This window comes from Natator depressus, chromosome 9 (genome assembly GCF_965152275.1).
Source record: "Natator depressus isolate rNatDep1 chromosome 9, rNatDep2.hap1, whole genome shotgun sequence".
NCBI lineage: Eukaryota > Metazoa > Chordata > Testudines > Cheloniidae > Natator > Natator depressus.
The window spans coordinates 57,246,303-57,274,253 of record NC_134242.1 but is presented as its reverse complement, the minus strand read 5'-3'; the positions used below and the strand labels follow the sequence as shown (position 1 = coordinate 57,274,253).

At 46.3% G+C, this 27,951-nt stretch overlaps 1 protein-coding gene across 2 annotated transcripts in view; it reads left to right on the top strand.

Moving 5' to 3' along the window:
• The window catches only part of F8 (coagulation factor VIII), a 68,769-nt gene that overhangs the window by 520 nt on the left and 40,298 nt on the right, over positions 1-27,951 (top strand). The window contains exons 2-10 of one of the 2 annotated variants that reach the window (XM_074964291.1): positions 4,412-4,536; positions 6,742-6,864; positions 7,579-7,791; positions 8,856-8,927; positions 11,717-11,812; positions 13,443-13,664; positions 15,183-15,450; positions 17,132-17,306; positions 26,722-26,815. In XM_074964291.1, the coding sequence (XP_074820392.1) occupies positions 4,412-4,536; positions 6,742-6,864; positions 7,579-7,791; positions 8,856-8,927; positions 11,717-11,812; positions 13,443-13,664; positions 15,183-15,450; positions 17,132-17,306; positions 26,722-26,815 (1,388 nt within the window). The remainder of the gene's footprint in view (positions 1-4,411; positions 4,537-6,741; positions 6,865-7,578; positions 7,792-8,855; positions 8,928-11,716; positions 11,813-13,442; positions 13,665-15,182; positions 15,451-17,131; positions 17,307-26,721; positions 26,816-27,951) is intronic. The other variant, XM_074964292.1, reaches the window with a different exon arrangement.

The window sequence follows — 27,951 nt, the reverse complement described above, 5'->3', positions numbered from 1 at the left end:
AGCTGTATGTACATGAGTGTGTGTGCATCTGTTTGTGGGGGTATATCTGTTTGAATGTGCATGAGTGCATCCGTGCGTGTGTGATTTAATCTGAGTGTGTGCATGTGTGTGAGGGCATATTTGTGTGTGCGCATCATATTGTCTGTATGTGTGTATACATGTGGACACACAAAATCTGATTCTCCCAATGCCTTGCACATTACATCATCACTGGTGTCTATGCAAAGTGGATGTAGAATGCTCCCAGCAGTGCAGGTGAGTGGAGAATTTTGATTTACTAGAATCCTCACACCTTCTTTGCACTCCACTTTCACAGGTGTAAATCATTGAACGTGGTTCAAGGCAGGGAGAATCAGGCCCACAAACTCACTCTCGCACACACTCAGACATACACATACATTCATCCAGGCACACACACAGTGTAATTAGACACATGGGTTAATTCTGCACATGTAGCCAGCGAGAACTGCTTTGATGTTGGAGTTTTAGGTTGCGGTCATGTAGAGTAATTATTATTAACTATGACTTGTCCTATGCATTTTTCCATCCCAAATCTAGTTCATTTATTTGTGACTGAGACCTTGTATGATAAGATAAGAATTGCTTCTCCGGCTGGTACCAGATGAGTAACCCTTCCCTCACCCTACCCTAAGTAGGGTTCTGATTTGCTTTTTGATGAGTTAATAGCTGTGGACTGTGCTTTCCATGTCCCAAAGGTTACAAATGATATCGTCGTGACACCTTTAGGTAAGGTTGGCCAACACTTCCCATTAGAACTGTTTTCAGTTGCTTATAATTTTGCCAAACTGTAACTGTTTGGGCTGAAGTTTTCCATGCTTGGTGTCTGCCTCAAGTGGAATATTTTTAAACATTTCAGCAGAAGTGGTTTGGTCATTTCCAAGAATGAGATTAGGGGAAAATATGTTGTTTTGTCCATGTGAATGAATAGATTGTAAGAATTTTTTTGAGAAGTTCTAACACCCAGGTACTTTGCAGCAGGACAGGACATTTGGCGGGGGAGTTGCCCTGAACTCAGGGATGTGCCTTTTTGCCTTTCCTGGGAAAATCTGTCCAAATTTGGCCAAGTCTGAGTCTTTGAAAAATTGCAGTTTTCACATGTTCTGTAGAGATTTGTTAGACTTTGACAGCTAAATTATCCGATGATGCCATCTGCACTGAGCACGTTCCAACCCCTCACAACTCCTACGTGTGACTGGACTGCATATGCGCCATCCCCCTCAGAGCGACTGAGCATGCTGCATCTGGGGGCTGCAGGACTCTCCCCGCAATTGCTGTGCCAGGTGGGCCTGGTACCAGGCACCACAGCTGTGAGCAGGGAGGCTGTGCCTCCTGTTGCCTCAGTGTTCCCCCCGCTGGCGCCCAGGCAGCATGGAGGAGGGAGTGGCCTGAATGCAGAGGGCTGAGGAATTGGGGTGGAGAATGGGGGAACACAGGAAGGGGGGATTACAGGAGCCAGAAAGTGGGGAGAAGTAGTGGAAGACAGGAACAGGGGAGGGGGATTGGATTGGATAGGAGCAGAGAGAGGGGTGGGGGCAAGGAAGATAGGAGCAGATGGGGGTGTGGAGGATAGGGGGCAGAAGAGTCTCCCATCACTAAAGCACACTCCCTCCAGAACCTGGAATTGAACCCAGGAGACCTAAATCTCTCCAGTCCTCCGCTGTTAGCAGATGTCTGTAAAACCCACTGGCAGAGTGTGTCTCGTCCCCCTCTGATGCCTGGTCCACATACTTAGCCTGCTATTACTGTCAATTACTCTACTAGCTCAAGTAGCAGAGGTCTGTGCCAAGGAGCTAAAGGTCCGAACTCTGCGGCTGACCCAAACTGGGGGTCAATACGCTTTCAAGCTGTTTGCACAGTTTCTTTTAAATTGGGTCCTTCCTGCAATTTAAGCCCACTGCTTCTTGTCCTATCCTTAGAAGTTAACTACAACAATTTTACTCCCTCCTCCTTGTGACAACCTTTTATGTACTTGAAAACTGTTATCATGTCCCCTCTCAGTCTTCTCTTCTCCAGACTGGAAATGCTTGCACTGCTGCTATCTTGTTCTGTGGATTCAGGAGACAGTCACTCATCAGTAGAGCTCGGGGAAATTTTTCAGACGTATAGTTCATTGAATGTGTCTATAATCCCGGCCCTTCCCAGTTTTCTGTGTCACTCAGTCCCCCTTCATTTCCCCTTTAGGAAAAATTAAGCCAGCTAATGTTATTACAAATGAAGTATTAGTCATAAGGGAGAGAAATCTCTTCCATTTCTTCAAGGGGAAAAATAGCAACTGGCTTGTGTTCCAAAGAAAACACCCTGCAGCAATCAGCGAAAGCATTCATTACTGGAAATGGTCTGTGTGCTGAGACTGATAAGGCATCCTCTACAATCCCTGGAGAAATTCAAAGCTTTGTTATCCTGAGAAACTTACTGGATTTCTCCTGTATAATGAGTTTGTTAAGCAGCTTAAAAAAAATCAATAGTAGGTCTAGGTGGTGCAGTCAGTGTGCTAAATCATTAAAGCTGCCTTCCATCTCACAATGAGATCGCATCTCATTGCTAAGTGACCAGGGTGCAAATCCTAGTTCGGGTATAAATTAAATGAATTTCAGGACCTCACTCTAATCCCTAAGCAGAGTTCAAAAATCTATCCTGATCTCCCTGCCAGAGAGGACGAGAGCAGGAATACTGTACTGCCAAGGCACTGGACACAGGGCATGGCTATCTGGGGTGCCAAAGACTGCAATAACAGGGTGCTGCAGGTCAGAAATGACGTGCATCATTAACAGACTTCTATATCTGAATACTCAGCATCTAATCTCCCTCTCCTGAGCAAGCTCATTGGGAAGCTCGCCAAAGCTCACCTCCCCATGAGAAGGTCTGACACTTTGCAACCAGTAGAGGGCAGACAACCACATACATGTGTTTTGGCAAAGTTCACCGTGTGGAACCGGCAACGAAAAATTCTGTGCCTGACAGCCCCTGATTGCAAATCAACCTGTTTCTGTGCATATACTGGCCACAGGGGCTGCAGCTCCATGGCTTAGCATGTGGGGTTTGCAAGGGCTGCAGTATAACAAGGCTTGAAAGAAGTTGATCTTTCAAAAAATAATTTTGACAAATAATATCAATGTTTATTTTTATGCATTTTTTCTATTTTTATCTATTTACATTTTCACAGGAAATTATGGGGTGAGAGTCTGGCAATAATTATTTACTGATGGTAGATGTTGAGAATAAAAAATGTTAAAGCTTTATAAATGTTAGAACACAAATTGTCAACATCACATGTCAAAATATACAAAGTAAATAGCCTTAAATGAAACTCTAATAAGTTCTCAAACAGCATTTTTTTTACTTTGCTTATATGTACATTTTGATTATTATCAATGGAAATATTTTGGCGTTGGTTTGTGTGAGTACGTTGACATTGACATTTACTGACATTTACAGATAAAAATCTAATCCTTCCAACCCTAATTATAACCCAGTGGTAAATTCCCAGTCAAACTCATGGCACTGTACAAACATAGGAAGACAAGGGCTCTGTCCCCACAACCCTATAGTCTAATGCATGAAGGAAATCCATGATTTTAATCCACATGTCAGTCATTGTGAGGTTCTTTCTCTTTGGATGAATAAGGTACTTATGAAAAGCATTCCACAGCTGAGCAGGTGCATTATGAACTTTACTTTTCTGTAAAGTAGGAGAGACTGGCTCCTACAGATAAAAGGGTGCTAGATTAGATGGGCTAGGTGCTCTGAGCTGGTACAGTATATCTGATGTGCCTGCAGTTGAAAAGAGGTAAACATAAATGTCTGAGGAAATTGGGTCCTTGTATTATGCAGGATAAAAGACCATATAGAGGATATGTTTCTTATCAAACTCTTACCACCTCAGATAGATAGATTCACATGTTCACAATCAATCGATCAATCATACTCATCAGTGGATCTTGTCAGCATGTGTGTATTGTATAAAGTGGTAAGAAGTCTCATTATGATGCATCTTAATCCAGAATGACACATCATGTTATGTTATTACAGATAACTTAGTAATAACAGTTTAAAAACTCATGCAGCGGGTATTAGGAAATTTACAGGGTGTATTAGGTTTCAGAGTAACAGTCGTGTTAGTCTGTATTCGCAAAAAGAAAAGGAGTACTTGTGGCACCTTAGAGACTAACTAATTTATTTGAGCATAAGCTTTCGTGAGCTACAGCTCACTTCATCGGATGCATACTGTGGAAAGTACAGAAGATCTTTTTATACATGTATTAGGGCAGGTATTGACTAGAACCGACACAAGGGTGTGATATTTTGGGGATGAGGGAGGAAAGGGGTATTTGTAAACACCTTATAGATGGATCTGTACAACCAGTGCTAATTTTTTCCTTCTTTAATGCAGAGATTCAGGGGTCCAAGGTCAAAAGTCACCTATGTCTGGCATTTCCACTCAGTACAAGAAGGCGGTGTTTGTGGAATATACTGATTCCTCGTTCACGCAAACTAAGCCCAAACCAGCCTGGATGGGTAAAGAGAATGATTGCTATCTATAGTCTAATGGTCAATAGCTTGAAATACATCTAATGGTCTTTATTTATACTAGATTGTATGGTGAGGAGAGTGGTACAGAGACCTAGACAGATATAGTTTTAACTGGGGATATACTATATCATATACTACAATGATGAAGATAGATAGATAGATAGATAGATAGATCACCTTTCATCCCAAAGAATCCCAAAGCCCCTTACAAATTATACGTAGTGATCACTTCACACACCATCAAAATGCAACCATCTCTGTTGCAAAATATAGTAATGACTTGCAATGCACTGCAGCATTAGTTTTGCAACATACCAGCAAGTCCCCGTGATGAGGCAATGGGGAAGAAATTACCCAGGGAACCAAGCTACCATCTGAACAACACAAACCTGGTACAAGGAGATGCAGTATCTTCTCAACTCAATTTTTCTTGGTCCAAGTCAACATTTCTACTGTTTTATTCCTGTATAGTAACATTTCTGAACTATCACAACTTTCAGTTCCTTAAAAAGAAACAATTATTTTAAACCTTAAGATGTTTATTTCTTAGTGGAAGAATGCATTTCTTCCTCTCCAACTGATCTGGTTTTTGCTCATCCTTAGCATGATGGACAAGCTTGGCAAGAAATCTATTCACATGCCATGTCTCGCTGGGTGCAGTGTTACTATAACTGTGTTGATCACCCACTTTGTCTCCCTCGTATCTTGCTGGAGTCTTTTGGGGTCTTTTTTGACACAGTATAGGTTGAAGTCAGTGACATGTAGCCTCTAAGGTTATTAAAAGTGCTCAGTAAATTGAAGCATCTACAAGCATATTGCTAAATTATATTCCCTTTACAGCGGTGCTGATATTGCTGTTATTTTAAAGAGTGTTTTTTCTTTAAAAAAAACCCTTCAATGTTTATTTTCAGATAATTTTTTTCTAGCTCCAGAGGACAAGTGGGACCTTGTTTCCTTTGGACTTGGGGGTCAAATCTTCAAAAAGCTCCAGCCCCATTTTCAGAACTGAGTTAAGCACTTAGGAGTCTAAGGGTCTGTGCAAACTGCAATCAGAGGTGCGACTGCAGTACGGGTAGGCATATCCAAACTAGCTTTGGTCTAGCTAGCTCGGACACCAATAGCAGTGAAGCCGCATCTGTGCGGGCTGTAAAAGCCATCCTGCAACCCTGGGTATGTATTAGGCAACTAGTTGGTACTGCTGCAGCATCACTGCTGTTGGCATCCAAGCTGGCTCGATTACAGCTAGCTCAGGTATGTCTACACATGCTGCAATCACACATCCAATTGCAGTGTAGATAGACCCTAAGCCTGATTGAAAGTCTATGGGACTTAGGCTCCTAAGTCAGGTGCTTTTGAAAATTTTACCCTGCGTCTGAGCTTTATATGCTTTTTAAGGGCACAACTCCTTCAATTCCCTCTCAGAGCCACAAGGATCACCCTGAATTTGCTTTTAATTTCTCCAGTCTCCATAAACACCTCAGGATGCTGTGACATGTGCTCTGGCTCCGGAAGGCTGCACATGGCTTCCTGCCAGTGTCCTCCCCCTCACACCACCTTAGTAACTAGGGAAGATTTATACCACATCATCCTAACTGACCCCTGCCTGTTGGGACAGTTTGGCCTGGGACCTGCAGAGTAACTCACATTCTGCTCGTGACATGTTCATTCATAAACTCATGAGTACTAGCCGGGATTGCCTGGCTTTGCTTCAACAGCACGTTACGCCATTGTAGTAGCATCATAGAGTCCAAGACCAGAAGGGACTACCAGATCATCTAGTCTGACCTCCTGCATAGCTCAGGCCACCATCCACCCAGTACCCACACACTACACAGAATGTCCATCCAAACAATGTACAGAACCGGAGGCTGCAGGAGGGTAGCCTGTTCAATTCTGCCTGGAGAGCTCTGATGACTCCATGATGCCTCCATGATAAGATTATGATGGGTTGCATGTGATAGTAGGGACTGGACTTGTTGATTCAAGCAGTCCCTTCTCCAGTCCTAAGTTTCTAGGCCTCCCAGCGTGATGCCCCCACACCTCTGGCTATTTCTCCAGTTATCAAGTACCACACACTCCTGGGCCTCTATTGTCCCTCTCCAGGATATGATCTACTCCCCTTGTGTCTCTGTTTTTAGCTCAGCTGCTTGTGTATACAGCACTTACCCTGCAGTGTTCTTGCTCTTTCAGGTCTCCTGGGCCCCACCATCCGAGCCGAAGTCTATGACATGGTGGTTGTTACCTTTAAGAATCTGGCTTCCCGCCCTTTCAGCCTCCATGCTGTGGGTGTGACATACTGGAAAGCATCAGAGGGTAGGTCTGTCCTCTTATCTCTGGCTTTGTAACAGCTCTCACAGTGCTTGTTTGCAGGAGGGCAGAGATGTGGGAGCAGGGAGCTGAAGAATATTGTGCTGCATTCAGAGCTAAATGGAAAAGCAACCTCTTTGCCCAGGTTTTCCCGTCATAAACCTCATTCTCATGGGTGCATTAAAAAAACAACAACAAAACCCCACCTTACCACCCAGCCAGATTCCTGGTGGCAGGGAAGAGGGAAAGAGAGAGAGCATTGTCATATTTTTAACTTCTGGTGGGTGTTCAGAGACCACGGTGATTAGGACCATAGGCAGGTGGGTTGGGTAGATATATGGATAGGTGATTGGATGGTTAAGGGAAATTATCACAGGATTTCTAGTGCACCAGTCTGAAATCAGCAAATGTCAAACAGAAACTGTCCATCCAGTAACAAGCTGGTTTAAACTAAACAAGTATTCAGATAATGAACTAACCCATTACTTGGCTATTTAACACTGATCTTCTGTTTGCACTAAAACTAGCTGTCAGACAGAGGTATCAGATAGTAACCAGCTGAATCTGGAGAGAGGCACAGAGAATGAGATGAGCTGCGGGCTGCCCAGACTGTTTTTAAGAATGATAATAATAAAACAAAGGGCAGTTGTGTGGTGACAGGTCATTGGTGCAGTGGAGATGAGGTCATCAGTGATGAGTGGGCTGCTCTTTTGGCTTTAGGGGCAGGGTATAAGGATGAAACCAGCCAGGCTGAGAAAGAAGATGACGAGGTGGATCCTGGTAAGACCCACACATATGTCTGGGAAATCCTAGAAGACCAAGGACCAACAGAGTCTGACGCGTCATGTCTGACCTACTCCTACTTCTCTTACACTGACAGCGTGAAGGACATCAACTCTGGCTTGATCGGAGCCCTGCTTGTCTGCAGGCCAGGTGAGGGGCATGGGGAATCGGAAAAGTAAGTGGGTGGTTTAATCCAATCAACCGTTTAGTATTTGGTCATGACTGAAAAGAAAACTGGAATCTTCCTTAAATTGGGTATGAAGCAAAGGCAGGACCCCTGGGAGAAACAGCATCTGTTGTGGACTGACAGATTTTCTGGTTGACACATTTTCCAAAGGGTGCCTTTATCCATTCCCAATCCAGAAAGTTAACATATTTTCGAGTGCCATGCTGGAAATAACTTGGTCATCTGTTTCCCTCAAAGAATTTCTTGTATTTCCCAGAGATTCCTAAGCAGTTACTGAGGCAATGGTATCAGGGTGTGAATGTTTGTCCACCTTTTTAGATGCTTTCACCTATGCCATGATTATTCAGTGTAAGTCTAGGTATTTTTTCACACAGATAAGTTGATTTTGGAAGACCAAATACAGATGGGGCCATGCCAGCATGGATTTAAAGATCATACACAGATGATGTAGGATGTGTAGTACCAAGCCAAATTTAGGATACTCTTGCCTATTCTATGCATGATCCTTTTGCCAGAATGGAGATTGACTAAAACTTGGTTCCCAGTAGTACCTGAAGTGCATAGGAGCAAAAAGTGATGCCAACATAGCACAGATCTAGATAAGATGGGCTGTTTCAGGTGATTAAATAAAATCCTGTATGGTACAAGAGGAAGTCAGGATAGGACATATTGAACTATCCCTTCAGTACCTAGTCCAGGGAGCCTTCGTGACAGCCTTTGCTTTTCCCCTAGGAGCCTTTCTCCTTAGGATCACCAGGCCACAGCACTGGCTCTTCAGATAAGGGGACTTCCTTATCACTCCATGCACTGGACAAAGACCATGAGCAATGGCAGGCAAGAATTAGGCTCCCTCCTGAGTACCCCTCCCAGATCAGCCATGACAGCACAAACCCATGCAAGCCCTGGCAATGGCTTCGCTACCTCCAAGAGGTTGAACAAAAGGTCTCCAGGGGAAGAGCGAGATACAACACCACCCTTGCTGTTTCTTTAACAGTAGCGTCATCTCTTTCTCTCCTCTTGCTTGTAGGAGCCCTGACCAAAGACGGAACCCAGGGCACATTGCAAGAATTCGTGCTGCTCTTCTCGGTGATTGATGAAGGTAAGTACATGGTACGAGGGTGGCCAGATCCTGTATCCTGGCTTAGGGTAGTCAGATTCTGCTGGTTGGGAGAATTTGTGCCACATCTGGAATATTACAAACAAAGCCAGCATGGCCGAACGCACCTTAGCGTAGCTGGAGTTCACGGTCTGGGTGTTTCCTTCTTTGATGTATTTATTTGCTTTTAGGCTGGCAGAAGGTGCTGGATGGGCGGCCCTGGAGAACAAAGTCTCTTTTTTTGATTGGCTGCAGAGCTGCCTCCTGAGCTGAGTCTGAACACACTGGGTGTGTTGACACTGCAATCGGAGGTGTAACTGCAGCACATGGGATAAACCAGAGCTAGCTTTGATCTAATAAGCAATGAATCCACAGCAGCACAGGCTTGCTGCTTGAGCACGTACCCAGGGTCCTGAGTGAGGTTGTACAGCCCAAGCTGCTACCCTGGCAGTTGTGGATTCACTGCTATTTTTACCCGAGCTAGTTAGACCAAAGCTAGTGTGGGTCTGTATCCCTACGCTGCAGTCCCACCTCTGACTGCAGTCTAAACTCCCCACTCTGCCAGAGGGGTGAGACACCAGGACTGGTATTTGAAATCTGGTCTCCTGCATCACAGCTCTGGAAGATAACCTCCACCTGGCCATAAGGTTCAGTGTACTGGGCCACTGGTTTTATTCTCAGAGCTGGACCCTCATGACTCTAAATCACTTGAAGATGTCCAGGTGCAAAGAATTTTTGCCAGCCCCCGCATTCCCCCTAGCATATGGAAAAAACAGCCTTCAGACAACAGGGCAGTCAAACCCATAGCGGAAATCTAGATTGTGATGAGCTTTACTGGTGCTGAGCGACCTCAACTCCTGTTGATTTCAGTGGGAATAGAGAGTACTTAGCACTTTGCAATGAAAACTGAGCACCTCTCAGGATCAGCCCCTTACTACCCCAGGCACCCCCGTATCTATCTAATCTAATCTATCTATCTATCTATCTATCTATCTATCCCCATACAACCCCTCTATGTATGTATGGATGGATGGATGGATGGATCTATCTATCACCATACACACCCACATATCTAATCTAATCTAATCTAATCTAATCTAATCTAATCTAATCTATCTATCTAGCTATCTAGCTATCCCCATGCACCCCCTCTATGTATGCCTGTATGTATCTATCCCCATATACCCCCTCTATCTATCTATGCTAGCTAGCTAGCTAGTGCCATACTCCCTTGTGATAAATGAAGTGTGGGGGGGCTCCCTTTTATGGACCCAGCCAACCAGTTAGCTATAAAATCCCTCTCGGTTGCCGTTCTCTACTTGCTTTACCTGTAAAGGATTAAAAGTCTCACTGCGATGCATAGGTAAAAAGAAGTGAGTGGGCACCTGGCCAAAAGAGCCAATGGGAAGGCTAGAACTTTTTAAAATTGAAACAAGACTCCCCTTTTATCTCTCTGTTGTTGTTCTTGGGGAGAAGCAGAGAGGGAGCAGTGATGCTGTAAGAAGCTTTGGGCCAGGTATGAAAAATCATCAGTATCATACCTAGAAACTACTCATCTAAAACCCCAGATATGTAAGTAGATTAGGAAGTGTCTAGAAAGACGGGATTAGGTTTATCCCTTTTATTTTCTATGGCTTGTGGATTCCTCTGTGCTAACCCCACGTGTTTTTGTTTTGCTTGTAACCTTTAAGCTGGACCTCAAGAGAGCTATTTTTAATGCTTAATTCTTGTATTTGCTCTTTTTAAATCTAGCAATAGCTGGAGCTTTCAGATGTATTTTCTTTCTTTCTTTTTTAATAAAATTTACCTTTTTTAAGAACAGGTTTAGAGTTCTGTGTCTTAAGAGGTTTGTGCACATGTTGTTGTTTTTTATTAGCTGGTGGCAACAGCTGATTTTCTTTGTTTTCTTCCTCAGCTCTTCCCTGGAGGAGGGTCTGAAAGGGCTTGAGGGTACCCCACAGGAAGGAATTCCCAAGTGCGCCTTCCTGGTTTATCAGAGTGGTTTTGCACTTGGGTGGTTTACCAATCCAAGGTCAGAAAAAAGCTGTAACCTTGGCAGTTTAATACAAGCCTGGAGTGGCAAGTATTAATTTTTAGGGTCCTTGTGGGCCCCCACCTTCTGCACTTGAAGTGCCAGAGTGGGGAATCAGCCTTGACAATCCTATCGAATTGAATCTAGCTATCTATCTAGTGCCATACCCCCCCGCCCCCATACACTGCCTCTATGTAATCTAAGTATCTCGCTATCTCAGGGAATTGGAATCCACACATCATCACAGTGTCCAAGTGCTAAGGCCCTGACCCAGCAAAGCACTTTGGTACACACTTAACTTTAACTTGTCCCGCTGACATCACATGCTGCAAGTCATGCATGTCCTTGAGTTGCTTTGCTGCATCAAGGCCTCACTGATTAGCACCCAGAACAACAGTGTGTAGGTGCTGTGCTGCAGTCACTCCAAATATACTGAAGGCAGAGCTCTGAAGGAGCCCTGTCCTTCACAGAAACACGCTGGACCCAGCACATCCAGTCAGACAGGATAAATCAATCAGAATAAAAAAATAGTGTTTGACCAGCAGCTTGATTGTGACCTGGAAAGGCCTGGCCGCATGACCTGGTGCCCCCAGTTTAGGAGAATGAACAGTTGAGGGACTGAGCGCCAGCGTGAGGGGCTCTCACCCGAGAGCACACTGCTGCCCACTCCAGGATTCCAAGGCTCTCGCAGTAGATCACACACCATGAATTGCATTTGGCTAAAAACTCTCCAGCTGAACTTCTTTGTCTCTCTCCCCAGGGAAGAGCTGGTACCCAGAGCCCAACCACACAGGAACTCCTCGGTCCTTGGCTCAGCTGCATGCTATCAACGGCTATATCAACGGCTCTCTGCCCGGTACTGGATGCTGAGGAGTGGGGGAAGTGAAAGGAGGATGAGGGAGAAGGAGGGTCTGGGAGCAGTGCAGGAGGGAGATTGCTTAGAGTGGCACAACAGGATTATAGGGTCACCTGAAGAGAAGGGATATTTAGACTGGAAGCCAGGAAAAAATTCCTGAGGGTGAGACTAGAGGGAATGATAGCTCAGTGGTTTGAGCATTGGCCTGCTAAACCCAGGATTGTGAGTTCAATCCTTAAGGGCGCCATTTAGGATCAGGGCAAAAATTGGGGATTGGCTCTGCTTTGAGCAGGAGGTTGGACTAGATGACCTCCTGAGGTCCCTTCCAACCCTGATATTCTGTGATCTGCGAGGCTGTGGATTAGCCTCCCTAGGGATCCCTTTGTCTGTCTTATTTACCCTGGGAGCTCTTCAGGGCAGGGACTGTCTCCTACTAGAGTTTGCACTGAGTGTAGCACACTGGGCCCTGCTTGTAGTCTTTCCGTACTATACTAATGAACGGGTGGCAGTCTCAGCGATGGGGATCTCTAACACTAGAGTAAAGGAAGCACTGAGGAAATATAGCAGGGGACAATCCAGCACTGACCAGGGATGGAGTAGACAACACAGCAATATTTTATCTCGATTCCATCTTGAAGGGCCCAGTCACACTCCCATGGTAGTTAGCGGCAAAGTGCCCAGGTGTCTTTACCGATGCAGAGTCAAGAATTGTACCCCAAAAGTCTGCCTGAAGAAAAAGCAGGGGGAGAAGTGAAGAGGAACAACAACTGTTTCCAGATGGAGAGTCCTTTCCATCCCTAATTCCTACGGGCCAGAACTTGAAGTCCCTAACCAGGGCCTGAGCCCATCTCCCATTAAAGTCAATGGCAAAACTCCCATTCACTTCAGGATTGGTCCCTCTTTTTTTGCTCAGTCCTTGCTCCCCTGGGCCAGATTCTGAGAGGTGTTGAGCATCTGCAATTCATAGAATCATAGAATACCAGGGATGGAAAGGACCTCAGGAGGTCATCTAATCCAACCCCCTGCTCAAAGCAGGACTAATCCCCAATTTTTGGCCCAGGTCCCTAAATGGCCCCCTCAAGGATTGAACTCACAACCCTGGATTTAGCAGGCTCAAACCACTGAGCTATCCCTCCCCCCCGGTATCCTGTCTCCAACAGTGACCAGTACCAGCTGCTTCAAAAAAATGGTGGCCGGCAATGTATGAGCTGACCTCTGTGTGATTGCAAGGGTGGTCAGCAGGAGGGAGGAGTCAAGGAACAGCCACTTTATGTGGTATGTTCCCCTTGCTGGACAATGTGCCATATGATGCAAAATGGATCATAAGCAGGGCCCCATACATTTCATGATTGCAGAGTCTTCCCTTTGCTGGATAACTGCTCCAGAATGCAAAATTTCTTTAAAAGCAAAAGTTTATAGATTTTCAGGTCAGAAAGGACCATTATGATCATCTAGTCTGACCTCCTGCATAAGACCCAACAGAAGTCAGAGACCCTGGCACAACAGGTTTCCAGAGCTTAGCACCTGTCAGGGGTTGGCCCATTGGTGTCTCTGGGTGGACTGGAGGCTATAACTGTGTGATTCTATGAGCTGTTCTCTCATTGGTGCATTTCCCCTCCCTTCCTGGCAGATCTCCAATTGTGCCAGAAAAGACCAGTCTATTGGCACGTCATTGGGCTGGGTACTGCCCCGGAAGTGCACTCTATTTTCTTTGAGGGCCACACATTCTTGGTGAGGAGCCACCGGCATACAACCTTAGAAATCTCACCGGCCACCTTTCTCACCGCTCAGACCATGCCCACCACCAGCGGCAGGTTCCTAATGTTTTGTCAAATCCCGGCCCACCAGCAAGGTAACATCCACCAGCCATCAGACTGGGAGGGATCAGGAGAGAGAGGATGGGCTGGAATCAGAGATGTGTGAGGTGACAAGACTCACAGCTCCCTCATGCTCAGTTAGACTCGCCTAGACCCAGTCACACCCCCTCTATTGATCTGCAAGGGGGTATAAGGTTGATGTAATTGGCACACTGAGGAGCTGAAAGTGGGAGTGGGGCTATTTAACTTACACCTTTTCGTAGGCACCAACTCTGTGGGTGCTCTGGGGCTGGAGCACCCACGGAAAAAAGAAAATGGGTGCTCAGCTAGGGTGACCAGACAGCAAATGTGAAAAATCGGGACAGGGGTTGGGGGGTAATAGAAGCCTATATAAGAAAAAGACCCAAAAATCGGGACCGTCCCTATAAAATCAGGACATCTGGTCACCCTATGCTCAGCACCCGCCAGCAGCCCTGCCGATCAGCTCTTCTCCCTCTCCCCAGTGCCTCCTGCCCGCCGAGGATCAGCTGTTCAGCGGCATGCAGGAGGCGTTGGGGAGGAGGGGAAAAAGTGGGGGCAGGAAGAGGCGGGGCGGAACGGGGGGGAAGAGGCGGGGTGGGGGCAGGGCTTGGGGGAAGAGGTGGAGTGGGGGCTAGGCCTGGAGTGGAGCAGGGTTGAGCACCCTCTAGGAACTCAGGAAGTCGGTGCCTCTGCACCTTCTTACCCCTGCCTACTGCTTTTCTTGCTACCATCCTCTCTTCCAACCATTAGACTTGTGAGATTTGCCATCTTCGACTCCTTTAGGCCTGCGGGAAACTCAGAACTTCTGCTGTTGGTTACAAATTGATGAGTGGATGTGTAAGTCAGGAAATAAGCACATCTTAGAAGTCTAATGGGCTGTAAAATTAAAGCAGTGTCCTCTCCCTTACACTGGATAAATCAGGAGTAATTCCATGAATGCCAGTGGTATTATACCAGTATAATACAGGTGTAAGAGGGAGGAGAATTACTGAGGCCCACTTGGAATTATTTAGCGTCATCTCTGAATTTGGTCCAGAATCTGTCCCAGGTTTGTTTTTTCCTGTGTTATTTCAAGAAGCAAAAAGAACAACACAAATTTCTCCAGAAGTCTGCAGCAATTAATTGGAAGCTAACCCAGGCCTCAATGTAGAGTGTGTGTTATAGAGCTCCTTAAATGATCATTGGTATAATTAATTCTGTCTTTGCAGACGTAGTGGCTGTAATGCCTCTCCCATCTGGCTGCACTGGAGTCTGTTGGCTGTACATTTGTCTTATGTCATCTACGGATACATACGTATAAATCCCTGCCCTCCTCTACTAACCTATCTAATTCCTCTCCTAATCACTATCCTCATCTGTCTCTCCACATCAACCTACTTACCAAGACAGATATAATAGGTCTAGATAGCTGTATGTCCATCTGATGTAGAGGCAGGTAAACCGGGGATACTAGTGAAACAATATCCAGAGCTGTGAGTGAGTGAGACAGACAGACAGACATTGATGTTTCTGCCTGGCCCATTTGAATCCAGCTGGCATGGAAGCATACATCAGTGTGGAAGTCTGCCTGGAAGACCCCAAGATGAAGATGAGGCTGGCCATAGATGCACCAGAGGAAGACTATTATGATGACAGCTATGATCTGGACAACACAGTGATTATGTTTGATGAGAGTGACTCTTCCCCCTCGATTGGCGCACGTGCTTTCGCCAAGCAGGAACCTGTGACCTGGATCCATTACATTGCAGCTGAGGAGGTGGATTGGGACTATGCTCCAATAATGCCCACTTATTTGGACAGGTGAGAGCATGTTAGCATGGCCAGGGAATGGGGCGAGTACAGGCTTGGCCAGCTGTTCCCTTTTCCCCCCTCTGAGTTTTCTTTCTCTTTCTCAAACCACCATGAAGCCTCAACCAGACCCTTTCCAATAGCCGCTTACTTCTTCCTCATTAGGCTCAGGACAAGAAGAGAGTGGGCTAAGTTCTTCTCTTAGGTATACCCGCCCAACCTCAGGGGAGTGAGAGCTGAGTTTGGCCCTTATATTTAAGCCATATTCCTTGCTGCTGGCAGATGGTAGGCTGAGCCATACAAGTCACCAAAGCCATAATGTGGTTTACTTTCTGCCCATGGAACCTGATCTAAAGGGAACTGTTGTCATTAAGAATCCTATCTGAGGGTGTATTATATTAGACAATACCATCAACATCATGGCAAAAAGGACTACCCCAGAATAAAGGCTGGGTGAGCAATCTAATATAGCCCGAGGCAGCATGCACAGTACCGGAGCATGGGGCTCCGTTTGGTCCCTTGCCAAAGGCTGGGAAGGGTGTGGAAACGACACAGTCAGCTCCTGGGAGAAAGGGAATTGTTTGATCTACTGTACCAGTAGTCACTAGCTTTCCACGAGCCACTTACCAGTAGCACAGGTAGAGTTCTGGAGGGAACTGTGAGGTACAAGTCCTCCGAACAGAGGGTTCTGTAGTTGGTGCTGAAATACCCAGCTCACCTTGCCCTCTTAAACTGTGAGGGTGCCACGGTGAGCCATGTGTGCTCCTGTGCTACCACTCTGCTGGTTTCAGTGGAGATACACCAGGGATCCCTTTGGCCCTATATTTTTGCAGATGAGAGATGTGATTGCATTGTCCTGAGAGGATGGATCTGTACCAGATACAAGACAAGATTAGCCCCTAATGATGCTCCACTTCCTTCTGGGTAGCAGTAATCTGAGAATTCTATCATAGCAGTGTCTTACTCAGCACTGCCTGGTAGTGACAGTTGTCACCATTCATCCCACTCGCTCTACTCACGCAAGCTTGCTTGGGTATTAAGCAGGGTCACAGGGTTTTGCTTTCCCATGGAGAGTCTCAGCCCAGCCCCCAAAAGACAAGTATCAACCTCTCAAAACTCACTTTCCCAGTTAGCACTGACTGGGCCCCTTGTCTGCAGGGAAGCCGAGGGCTGAATGGGCTAATAGAGGGGGTCCTTCCAGATCAGGGTCAAGGCTTGCTGTCAGAGCAGTAAGAGGTTGCTGCCTTGGCCAAACAAAGTAGTTACTCGGTCATGTGATTTTGGCACATCTGGCAGTGTACCAGACCAGATATATATAATATATATATATTAATTAGCCCCTTGTATATTGGTCAACACTGTCCTACAACTCCATCTGGTGTAGGCTTCCTCTCTTATAGAAGTGATAGCCTGCATTTGAATCCAGTCTTAGGGTTGTGGAAAAGTTGTATTTTGTTGCATTGTTTTTCAGGGCAGGGACTTCCTTTTCATCCTGTTTCTGTACAATGCCTAGCACAATGTGGCCCTGATCCATGATTGGGGCCTGTGTGCACTACCGTGATAACAAATTTATTATTATACAATTATTAATAATAATAATGATGGTGATAATAGTAAAAAATCAGCTCCTGTGCCCACCCCTGGCAATTCTGCCTGGGCTCACTCAGTTCTCCTTTCCCTCTCTCCCCTGTAGAAGTTACACAAGTCAGTTTCTGGAAGCTGGTCCTCAGCGAATTGGTTCAAAGTATAAGAAGGTGATGTTTGTGGAATATGGGGATGGGACCTTTAAGAACCGCAAGGTATCAGATCAACGTGACACAGGACTTCTGGGACCTGTCCTTAAAGGAGAAGTTGGGGATCAATTTACGGTAAGAAAAAGAGAGAGACGGCTTTCTGGTAAGAGGGATGGGAAGGGTAAACTCTGAAGATTCATTACTGTTCTTCTTCCTGGTTCCCTATTCATGCCTATGGTCCAACACAGATTCTGTACTGAGTCCCTTGTAGTGGCTAGAGTCCACCAGAGAGGAGGACTTTCCTTCAGTTGCTACTGAAATCTAGAGGTAAAAGCCTCATTGACTTCAGTGGAAATATACGTGGGATGGATTTGGCCCAACGCTCTTGACTTGTCTTTAATGCAATCAGCTGTGCTTAGTAATTGTCCTAACCCATACATGGTACATGCCTCCCAACAGTTCACTTCCTTCCTTCAGTCTTCTCCAGCTATGTGTGGATTGCATGGGTAATTTAGGATGTACAGTACCTGGGGGAGGCTGCTTTATATGCACAGCCTATCTCACTGTACCCTTTTATTATCCAGCTGCTTGACTTGTTTATCATTAGCAAGAGGCAGAGTGGGTTTCTGGTGAGAACAGGTTATGAGTCAGCGGATTCTAGTTCTAGTCTCTTTGATTTGCTGTGTAGCTGACCGCAAGGAACTGAGGCCAAAGACTTCAAACTCGGGTGGCACATATCTCCATATTTATTTGATTGGGCAGATGTTCAGAAACGCCACACATCCATTTGAGGTGGATGGCAGTTGTGGGTGCTCAGCACCTCTGTGAATCAGGCCACTTACTCAAGTCTCTTATGAATTCAGTGTCCAATTATGGGCACCCATGTTTTAAAAAATCAGTCTCAGCCACTCTGGGGCTCACTTTTCCCATCTGTAAAATGGGTCTAAATAATATTTACCTTCCCTCTAATAATTCTGCCATTTCCATGCTCTTCCACGGATGGACTGAAACTGGGACCTCAAAGAAAGTCAGGATCATAGAGTTTAAGGCCAGAAGAGACCCACTGGATCATCTAGTCTGACCTTCAGCCATCAGAGGCCACCAGCACCACCCAGCGCTCCTACACTAAACCCGACAACTGAAATGAGACCAAAGTATCACAGCCCACAGGAGACTAGACTGTTATGTGCCACAGACAGAGAACAGGAGGGACTGAGGTGCACCAGTGCCCGAGGCCCCCTGCAATAGCAAGGCAAAGTGTGCCTAAGACCAATCCAGAAAAGATGGAGACAATGCTGAAGATCATAGAATCATAGAGTATTAGGGTTGGAAGAGACCTCAGGAGGTCATCTAGTCCAATCCCCTGCTCAAAGCAGGACCGACACGAACTAAATCATCCCAGCCAAGGCTTTGTCAAGCCAGGCCTTAAAAACCTGTAAGGATGGAGATTCCACCTCCTCCCTAGGTAACCCATTCCAGTGCTTCACCACCCTCCTAGTGAAATAGTGTTTCCTAATATCCAACCTAGACCTCCCCCACTGCAACTTGAGACCATTGCTTCTTGTTCTGTCACCTGCCACCACTGAGAACAGCCTAGCTCCATCCTCTTTGGAACCCCCCTTCAGGTAATTGAAGGCTGCTATGAAATCCCCCCTCACTCTTCTCTTCTGCAGACTAAACAAGCCCAGTTCATAGAATCATAGAATCATAGAATATCAGGGTTGAAAGGGACCTCAGGAGGTCATCTAGTCCAACCCCCTTCTCAAAGCAGGACTGATCCCCGACTAAATCATCCCAGCCAGGGCTTTGTCAAGCCTGACCTTAAAAACTTCTAGGGAAGGAGATTCCACCACCTCCCTAGGTAACGCATTCCAGTGTTTCACCACCCTCATAGTGAAAAAGTTATTCCTAATATCCAACCTAAATCTCCCCCACTGCAACTTGAGACCATTACTCCTTGTTCTGTCATCTGCTACCACTGAGAACAGTCTAGAGCTATCCTCTTTGGAACCCCCTTTCAGGTAGTTGAAAGCAGCTATCAAATCCCCCCTCATTCTTCTCTTCTGAAGACTAAACATCCCCAGTTCCCTCAGCCTCTCCTCATAAGTCATGTGTTCCAGTCCCCTAATCATTATTGTTGCCCTCCGCTGGACTCTTTCCAATTTTTCCACATCCTTCTTGTAGTGTGGGGCCCAAAACTGGACACAGTACTCCAGATGAGGCCTCACCAATGTCGAATAGAGGGGAACGATCACGTCCCTCGATCTGCTGGGAATGCCCCTACTTATACATCCCAAAATGCCATTGGCCTTCTTGGCAACAAGGGCACACTGTTGACTCATATCCAACTTCTCGTCCACTGTAACCCCTAGGTCCTTTTCTGCAGAACTGCTGCTTAGCCATTCAGTCCCTAGTCTGTAGTGGTGCATTGGATTCTTCCGTCCTAAGTGCAGAACTTTGCACTTGTCCTTGTTGAACCTCATCAGATTTCTTTTGGCCCAATCCTCTAATTTGTCTAGGTCCCTCTGTATCCTATCCCTACCCTCCAGCGTATCTACCACTCCTCCCAGTTTAGTGTCATCTGCAAACTTGCTGAGGGTGAAATCCACACCATCCTCCAGATCATTTATGAAGATATTGAACAAAACCGGCCCCACGACCGACCCCTGGGGCACTCCACTTGATAACGGCTGCCAACTAGACATGAGCCATTGATCACTACCCGTTGGGCCAGACAATCTAGCCAGCTTTCTATCCACCTTATAGTCCATTCATCCAGCCCATACTTCTTTAACTTGCTGGCAAGAATACTGTGGGAGACCTGTCAAAAGCTTTGCTAAAGTCAAGGAACAACACGTCCACTGCTTTCCCTTCATCCACAGAGCCAGTTATCTCGTCATAGAAGGCAATTATAGTCCATTCATTATAGTCCACATTATAGTCCATTCATCCAATCCATACTTTTTTAACTTGCTGGCAAGAATACTGTGGGAGACCATATCAAAATCTTGGCTAAAGTCAAGCTATATCACATCCACTGCTTTTCTCATATCCACAGAGCCAGTTATCTCATCATAGAAGGCAATCAGGTTGGTCAGGCATGGCTTTCCCTTGGTGAATCCATGCTGACTGTTCCTGATCACTTTCCTCTCCTCTAAGTGCTTCAGAATTGATTCCTTGAGGACCTGCTCCATGATTTTTCCAGGGACTGAGGTGAGGCTGACTGGCCTGTAGTTCCCAGGATCCTCCTTCTTCCCTTTTTTAAAGATGGGCACTACATTAGCCTTTTTCCAGACATCTGGGACCTCCCCCGATCGCCATGAGTTTTCAAAGATAATGGCCAATGGCTCTGCAATCACATCCGCCAACTCCTTTAGCACTCTCGGATGCAAAGCATCCGGCCCCGTGGACTTGTGCTCGTCCAGCTTTTCTAAATAGTCCCGAACCACTTCTTTCTCCCCAGAGGGCTGGTCACCTCCTCCCCATGCTGTGCTGCCCTGTGCAGTAGTCTGGGAGCTGACCTTGTTCGTGAAGACAGAGGCAAAGAAAGCACTGAGTACATTAGCTTTTTCCACATCCTCTGTCACGAGGTTGCCTCCCTCATTCAGGAAGGGGCCCACACTTTCCTTGACTTTCTTCTTGTTGCTAACATACCTGAAGAAACCCTTCTTGTTACTCTTAACATCTCTTGCTAGCTGCAACTCCAGGTGTGATTTGGCCTTCCTGATTTCACTCCTGCAAGCCCGAGCAATATCTTTATACTCATTCCTGGTCATTTGTCCAATCTTCCACTTCTTGTCAGCTTCTTTTTTGTGTTTAAGATCAGCAAGGATTTCACTGTTAAGCCAAGCTGATCGCCTGCCATATTTACTATTCTTTCTACACGTCGGGATGGTTTGTCCCTGTAACCTCAATAAGGATTCTTTAAAATACAGCCAGCTCTCCTGGACTCCTTTCCCCCTCATCTTATTCTCCCAGGGGATCTTGCCCATCAGTTCCCTGAGGGAGTCAAAGTCTGCTTTTCTGAAGTCCAGGGTCTGTATTCTGCTGCTCTCCTTTCTTCCTTGTGTTAGGATCCTGAACTCGACCATCTCATGGTCACTGCGTCCCAGGTTCCCATCCACTTTTGCTTCCCCTACTAATTCTTCCCAGTTTGTGAGCAGCAGGTCAAGAAGAGCTCTGCCCCTAGTTGGTTCCTCCAGCACTTGCACCAGGAAATTGTCCCCTACATTTTCCAAAAACTTCCTGGATTGCCTGTGCACCGCTGTATTGCTCTCCCAGCAGATATCAGGGTGATTGAAGTCTCCCATGAGAACCAGGGCCTGCGATCTAGTAACTTCTGCGAGTTGCCGGAAAAAGCCTCGTCCACCTCATCCCCCTGGTCTGGTGATCTATAGTAGACTCCCACCATGACATCACCCTTGTTGCTCACACGTCTAAACTTAATCCAGAGACTCTCAGGTTTTTCTGCAGTTTCATACTTGAGCTCTGAGCAGTCATACTGCTCCCTTACATACAATGCAACTCCCCCACCTTTTCTGCCCTGCCTGTCCTTCCTGAACAGTTTATATCCATCCATGACAGTACTCCAGTCATGTGAGTTATCCCACCAAGTCTCTGTTATTCCAATCACATCATAATTCCTTGACTGTGCCAGGACTTCCAGTTCTCCCTGCTTGTTTCCCAGGCTTCGTGCATTTGTATATAGGCACTTGAGGTAACCTGCTGATCGCCCCTCTTTCTCAGAATGAGGCAGGAGCCCTCCCCTCTCACGCGCTCCTGCCTCCTCCCTGTATCCCACTTCCCCACTTACCGCAGAGCTTTGGTCTCCTTCCCCCGGTGAACCTAGTTTAAAGCCCTCCTCACTAGGTTAGCCAGCCTGCTTGCAAAGATGCTCTTCCCTCTCTTCGTTAGGTGGAGCCCGTCTCTGCCTAGCACTCCTTCTTGGAACACCATCCCATGGTCAAAGAATCCAAAGCCTTCTCTCCAACACCACCTGCGGAGCCATTCGTTGACTTCCACGATTCGCCGGTCTCTACCCAGGCCTTTTCCTTCCACGGGGAGGATGGACGAGAATACCACTTGCACCTCAAACTCCTTTATCCTTCTTCCCAGAGCCACATAGTCCACAGTGATCCACTCAAAGTCATTCTTGGCAGTATCATTGGTGCCCATGTGAAGAAGCAGGAAGGGGTAGCGATCTGAGGGTTTGATGAGTCTCGGCAGTCTCTCCGTCACATCGCCAATCTTAGCTCCTGGCAAGCAGCAGACTTCTCGGTTTTCCCGATCGGGGCGGCAGATAGATGACTCAGTCACCCTGAGGAGAGAGTCCCCGACCACCACCACCCGCCTCCTTCTCTTGGGAGCGGTGGTCGTGGAACCCCCAACCCTAGGATAGTGCATCTCATGCCTTCCAATCGGCGGAGTCTCTTTCTGCTCCCTTCCCTCAGACGTATCATCTGATCCACTCTCCGCATTAGTACCTGTGGAGAGAACATGAAAACGGTTACTTACCTGTATCTGCCCTACTGGTACATGGACGTTCCCCTTTTTTCTTCTGGAGGTCACATGATGCCAAATTTCTTCACCATTCTTCTGTCCCCGATGTGCAGCCTGCTCTGAATCTTCAGAACCTTGTGCCCGTAGAAGCCTATCCTGACATCCGTCCAGGAAATCTTCAGTTTCTCTTATGCACCACAGGGTCGATACCTGTTGCTCCAGACCTTGAACCTTCTCTTCCAGTATGGAGACCAGCTTGCACTTTGTACAGACAAAGTCACTTCTGTCCTGTGGAAGAAAGACAAACATAGCACATCCAGTGCAGGTCACAACAGCTGAACACCCCCCATCTATATTACCTTCCTTCTACGAGCTTCCTAAGGAGTTGTAGTAATTACTCAGAGAATCCGACAAGATGTAAGCCTCAGTGGGCTCTCCCCAGGCGAACTCCCAGGCAAACTCCTTTTGTTAGCTGCTCTGCTGTTCGCTGCTCAGCTGGTTCGCAACTGACTGGCTTTTTATGCAGTCAGGCCCACTTAAGGCTCACCTGGAACAAAGCACACCCAGTTCCCGCCCTTTTCAAACAACCAATCAAGCACACAGCACACAGTCACACTGTCCTCACAACAAACACTCAGATACTCACCAACACAGCCTCCTTAATGCAGCCCTTAGCGTACCTCCTCTCAGGCAGATCCCAGGCAAACTCCTTTTGTTAGCTGTTAGTTCCCTCAGCCTCTCCTCGTAAGTCATGTGCCCCAGCCCCCTGATCATTTTCATTGCCCTTCACTGGTCTCTCTCCAATTTGTCCACATCCTTTCTGTAGTGGGGGGACCAAAACTGGACACAATACTTGAGGTGTGGCCTCACCAGTGCCGAATAGAGGGGAATAATCACTTCCCTCGATCTGCTGGCAATGCTCCTACTAATACAGCCCAATATGCCATTGGCCTTCTTGGCAACAAGGGCACACCGCTGACTTATTTCCAGCTTCTCATCCACTATAATCCCCAGGTCCTTTTCTGCAGAACTGCTGCTTAGCCAGTAGCCTGTAGCAGTGAATGGGATTCTTCCTTCCTAAGTGCAGAACTCTGCATTTGTCCTTGTTGAACCTCATCAGATTTCTTTTGGCGCAATCCTCCAATTTGTCTAGGTCACTCTGGACCCTATCCCAACACTCCAGCATATCTACCTCTCCCTCCAGCTTAGTGTCATTTGCGAACCTGCTGACGGTGCAATTAATCCCATCATCCAGATCATTAATAAAGATGTTGAACAAAACCGGCCCCAGGACCAACCCCTGGGGCATTCCACTTGATACCGGCAGCGAGCTAGACATTGAGCCGTTGATCACTACCCATTGAGCCTGACAATCTAGCCAGCTTTCTATCCACATTATAGTCCATTCATCCAATCCATACTTTTTTAACTTGCTGGCAAGAATACTGTGGGAGACCATATCAAAATCTTGGCTAAAGTCAAGCTATATCACATCCACTGCTTTTCTCATATCCACAGAGCCAGTTATCTCATCATAGAAGGCAATCAGGTTGGTCAGGCATGACTTTCCCTTGGTGAATCCATGTTGATTGTTCCTGATCACCTTCCTGTCCTCCAAGTGCTTCAAAATGGATTCCTTGAGGACCTGCTCCATGATTTTGCCGGGGACTGAAGCGACGCTGACTGATCTGTAGTTCCCCGGGTTCTCTTTTTTCTCTTTTTAAAATATGGGCACTATATTTGCCTTTTTCCAATCGTCCGGCACCTCCCCTGATCGCCACGAATTTTCAGAGATAGTGGCCAATGGCTCTGCAATCACATCAGCCAACTCCCTCTGCACCCTTGGATGCATTAGATCTGGACCCATGGACTTGTGCAAGTCCAGCTTTTCTAAATAGTCCTTAACCTGTTCTTTCACCACTGAGGGCTGCTCACCTACTCCACATGCTGTGTTGCCCAGTGCAGCAGTCTGGGAACTGCCTTGTCTGTGAAGACGGAGGCAAAAAAGTCATTGAGTACTTCAGCTTTTTCCACATCATCTGTCACTATGTTGCCTCCCCCACTCAGTAAGGGTCTCACACTTTCCCTGACCTTCTTCTTGTTGCTAACATACCTGTAGAAACCCTTCTTGTTACCCTTCACATCCCTTGCTAGCTGCAACTCCAGTTGTACCTTGGCCTTCCTGATTACACCCCTGCATGCTCGAGCAATATTTTTATACTCTTCCTTAGTCATCTGTCCAAATTTCCACTTCTTGTAAGCTTCCTTTTTGAGTTTAAGCTCACCGAAGATTTCACTGTTAAGCCAATCTGGTCTCCTGCCATATTTCCTATTCTTTCTGCACATCAGGATGGTTTGTTCCTGCATCCTCAATAAGGCTTCTTTAAAATACAGCGAGCTCTCCTGGGCTCCTTGCCTCCTCATATTAGCCTCGCAGGGGATCCTGCCCATCAGCTCCCTAAGGGAGTCAAAGTCTGCTTTTCTGAAGTCCAGAGTCCGTATTTTGCTACTCTCCTTTCTTCCATTTTTCAGGATCCTGAACTCAACCATCTCATGGTCACTGCTGCCTAGGTTGCCACCCACTTCTACTTCCCCTACCAATTCTTCCCTGTTTGTAAGCAGCAGGTCAAGAGGAGCACAGTGTGACGTTGCACCCCATAATGCTTTGTAGAAATATGCTTATGAATGTAAATATAACATAACTGGAATATGTTTTATGCTACGTATGCCATGTAACATATCTCTGCAAAGGTTATGATCTACTGAATATATTCATCCTATTTGTATGTATGTATCATTTTTGTATTCAAAGTTATGAATATTAGCTGTGTACTGTGTACTTGTTTGTTTGTTTTAAGTAGCCTCAGTGAAGCATTTGCTCAGCTTCTTGAGTAAGTGCCCAATCAAGAAACACTTAACCTGACAATAGACTTTGATAGATGCCAATCCACATCTGAGCTTTCCTGGGAACATTCCTGTAGAGAACTATGTCATGCATGGACATGTGACTTGCCCAGGTGACTCCAAAATTCCATTTTGTAGAGGGGATTCTACACAGGGGGAGGGAGGGGGTTCCACCCACAAGAGAGAAACTATATAAAGCCCTGGGAGACCCCTCCATTTTGTCTTCAGCTGGCTCAAGAGATAGCCTCTCCACCCCCAAAGGATACCTGAAAGAAACTGGAACAAAGGACAGTAACCACAGGGGTGTGAGTGATTGCTGGACCCAGAGTAGAAGGAGACTAGTCTGTAAATGAAGCTTATTGGAACATCTCTGAGGGTGAGATTTCATCTGTAATCACTTTCTTACTGTATTAGGCTTAGACTTGTGTGTTTTATTTTATTTTGTTTGGTAATTCATTTTGTTCTGTCTGTTATTACTTGGAACCACTTAAATCCTGCTTTTTGTATTTAATAAAATCATTTTTAACTTATTAATTAACCCACAGTATGTATTAATACCTGGGGGGGGGCAAACAGCTGTGCATATCTCTCTATCAGTGTTACAGAGGGCAAACAATGTATGAGTTTACCCTGTATAAGCTTTATACAGGATAAAACGGATTTATTTGGAGTTTGGACCCCATTGGGAGTTGGGTATCTGAGTGCTGGAGACAGGAGCACTTCTTAAGCTATTTTTAGTTAAGCCTGCAGCTTTTGGGGGACGTAGTTCAGACCTGGGTCTGTGTTTGTAGCAGGCTAGCATGTCTAGCTCAAGCCAGGCAGGGCACTGAAGTCCCAAGCTGGCAGGGAAAACAGGCTCAGAAGTAGGCTAAGCACATCAGGTGGCAGTCCCAAAGGGATTTCTGTGATACAACCCGTCACACACGGCCCCTAGTCGGTTCCTCCAGCACTTGTACCAGGAAGTTGTCCCCAGCACTCTCCAAAAATTTCCTGGATTGTCTGTGCACTGCTGTATTGTTCTCCCAGCAGATGTCAGGGTGATTGAAGTCCCCCATTAGAACCAGAGCCTGTGAATGACCACAAGGAAAGCTTTGAAGACACAGGGCTATAGAGGGCTAAGTGTTATTGTTGTGTGTTGTCATTTCAGATTGTGTTCAAGAATCTAGCAAGTCGGCCTTACAACATCTACCCTCATGGGCTCACCAGCATAAGTTCCTATCACCCAGTGAAGTCTTCTGAAGGTGAGATTGGCTGAGGAAGGACACTGGAATTTAGCAGAGCTGTTGGCAAAGATCACATACCTCAGAACAGGAGAGTTTTGTGAAGCCCGCAGTAAATGGGTTGTTTTACCTATTCGAAGTACTTGGGTACTTATGTCCTCTCAGACTGCATTAACTCTTGGGGAGAGACCCCTCTGCACTGTGGAACCCTCTCTTTCAGGGAGGTTTTGAGGACAGGGGCTGACAGGAGAGGTCCTGTTGATCAGGGAACTGAGGGTCAGCCAAAGGGGTCCAGGAGGCAGTGTGGAGTCCTCCCTCATGCAGATAGCTCTGGCCTCTCTAGGGCCCCCAAGATCTGAGAAGATCTGCATGTTCTGGAGTCCAGATCTCCTGCTGCTTCCACTGAGAGGCCAACCCTGCCCCACAACGGCAGAATTCAGAGGAGGCTGTACAAAGGGAACCTCATGGGGTTTTCTTGCCTCTGCAGAGGTTCTGCAATGTACGATCACTCTATGGTCTCATGTTCCCTCATGATGCTTCCAGACAACAGAACCGATCCCTCTGCTGCTGTTCTTCATCAGTAACAGAGGAATCACCAAGCCTCAGACGTCCTTGTCTTTACACAGGATTTCTTTAGCATATCAGATCATCCAAGTCAGTATCCCCCTCTGGCTGTGGCCAGCAATGCTTCGTAGGAAGGAAATACCCACTGCTATAATGCACCTTCTAGTGAGCGATGCCGTATACGTGCACTGGGGGAATTCGTTCCCATCCCATGCACAGTGATCAGCATATGCCTTGTATATTTCACTTTCGCCTCATTCCCTGGGCCTTTCGTACTGACCAGCCCTTCCAAAAACCTTCCTGGAACCACACAGCTATAAAATGGGGTTTAAATGGTAGCTTAAAGCAAAGTCAACTAAATAAACTTGTGTAGTTCTAAAAGTGTTTTGAATGATCAATTGGCATTTATCACAACATTCCTTAACATAAAACACTGCTCTATTAGCAGTGGTGTAGTAAGGTAGTGACATGGCTGTCAGCTGCAGTGTTTTGAGCCATTGCTGTAGGATAATGCAATATTTTTATTATATAATCAATGCCTAGCTCTTTTCAGCAGCAGATCTCAAAGCATTTCACAGTTTTTAATGTATTTA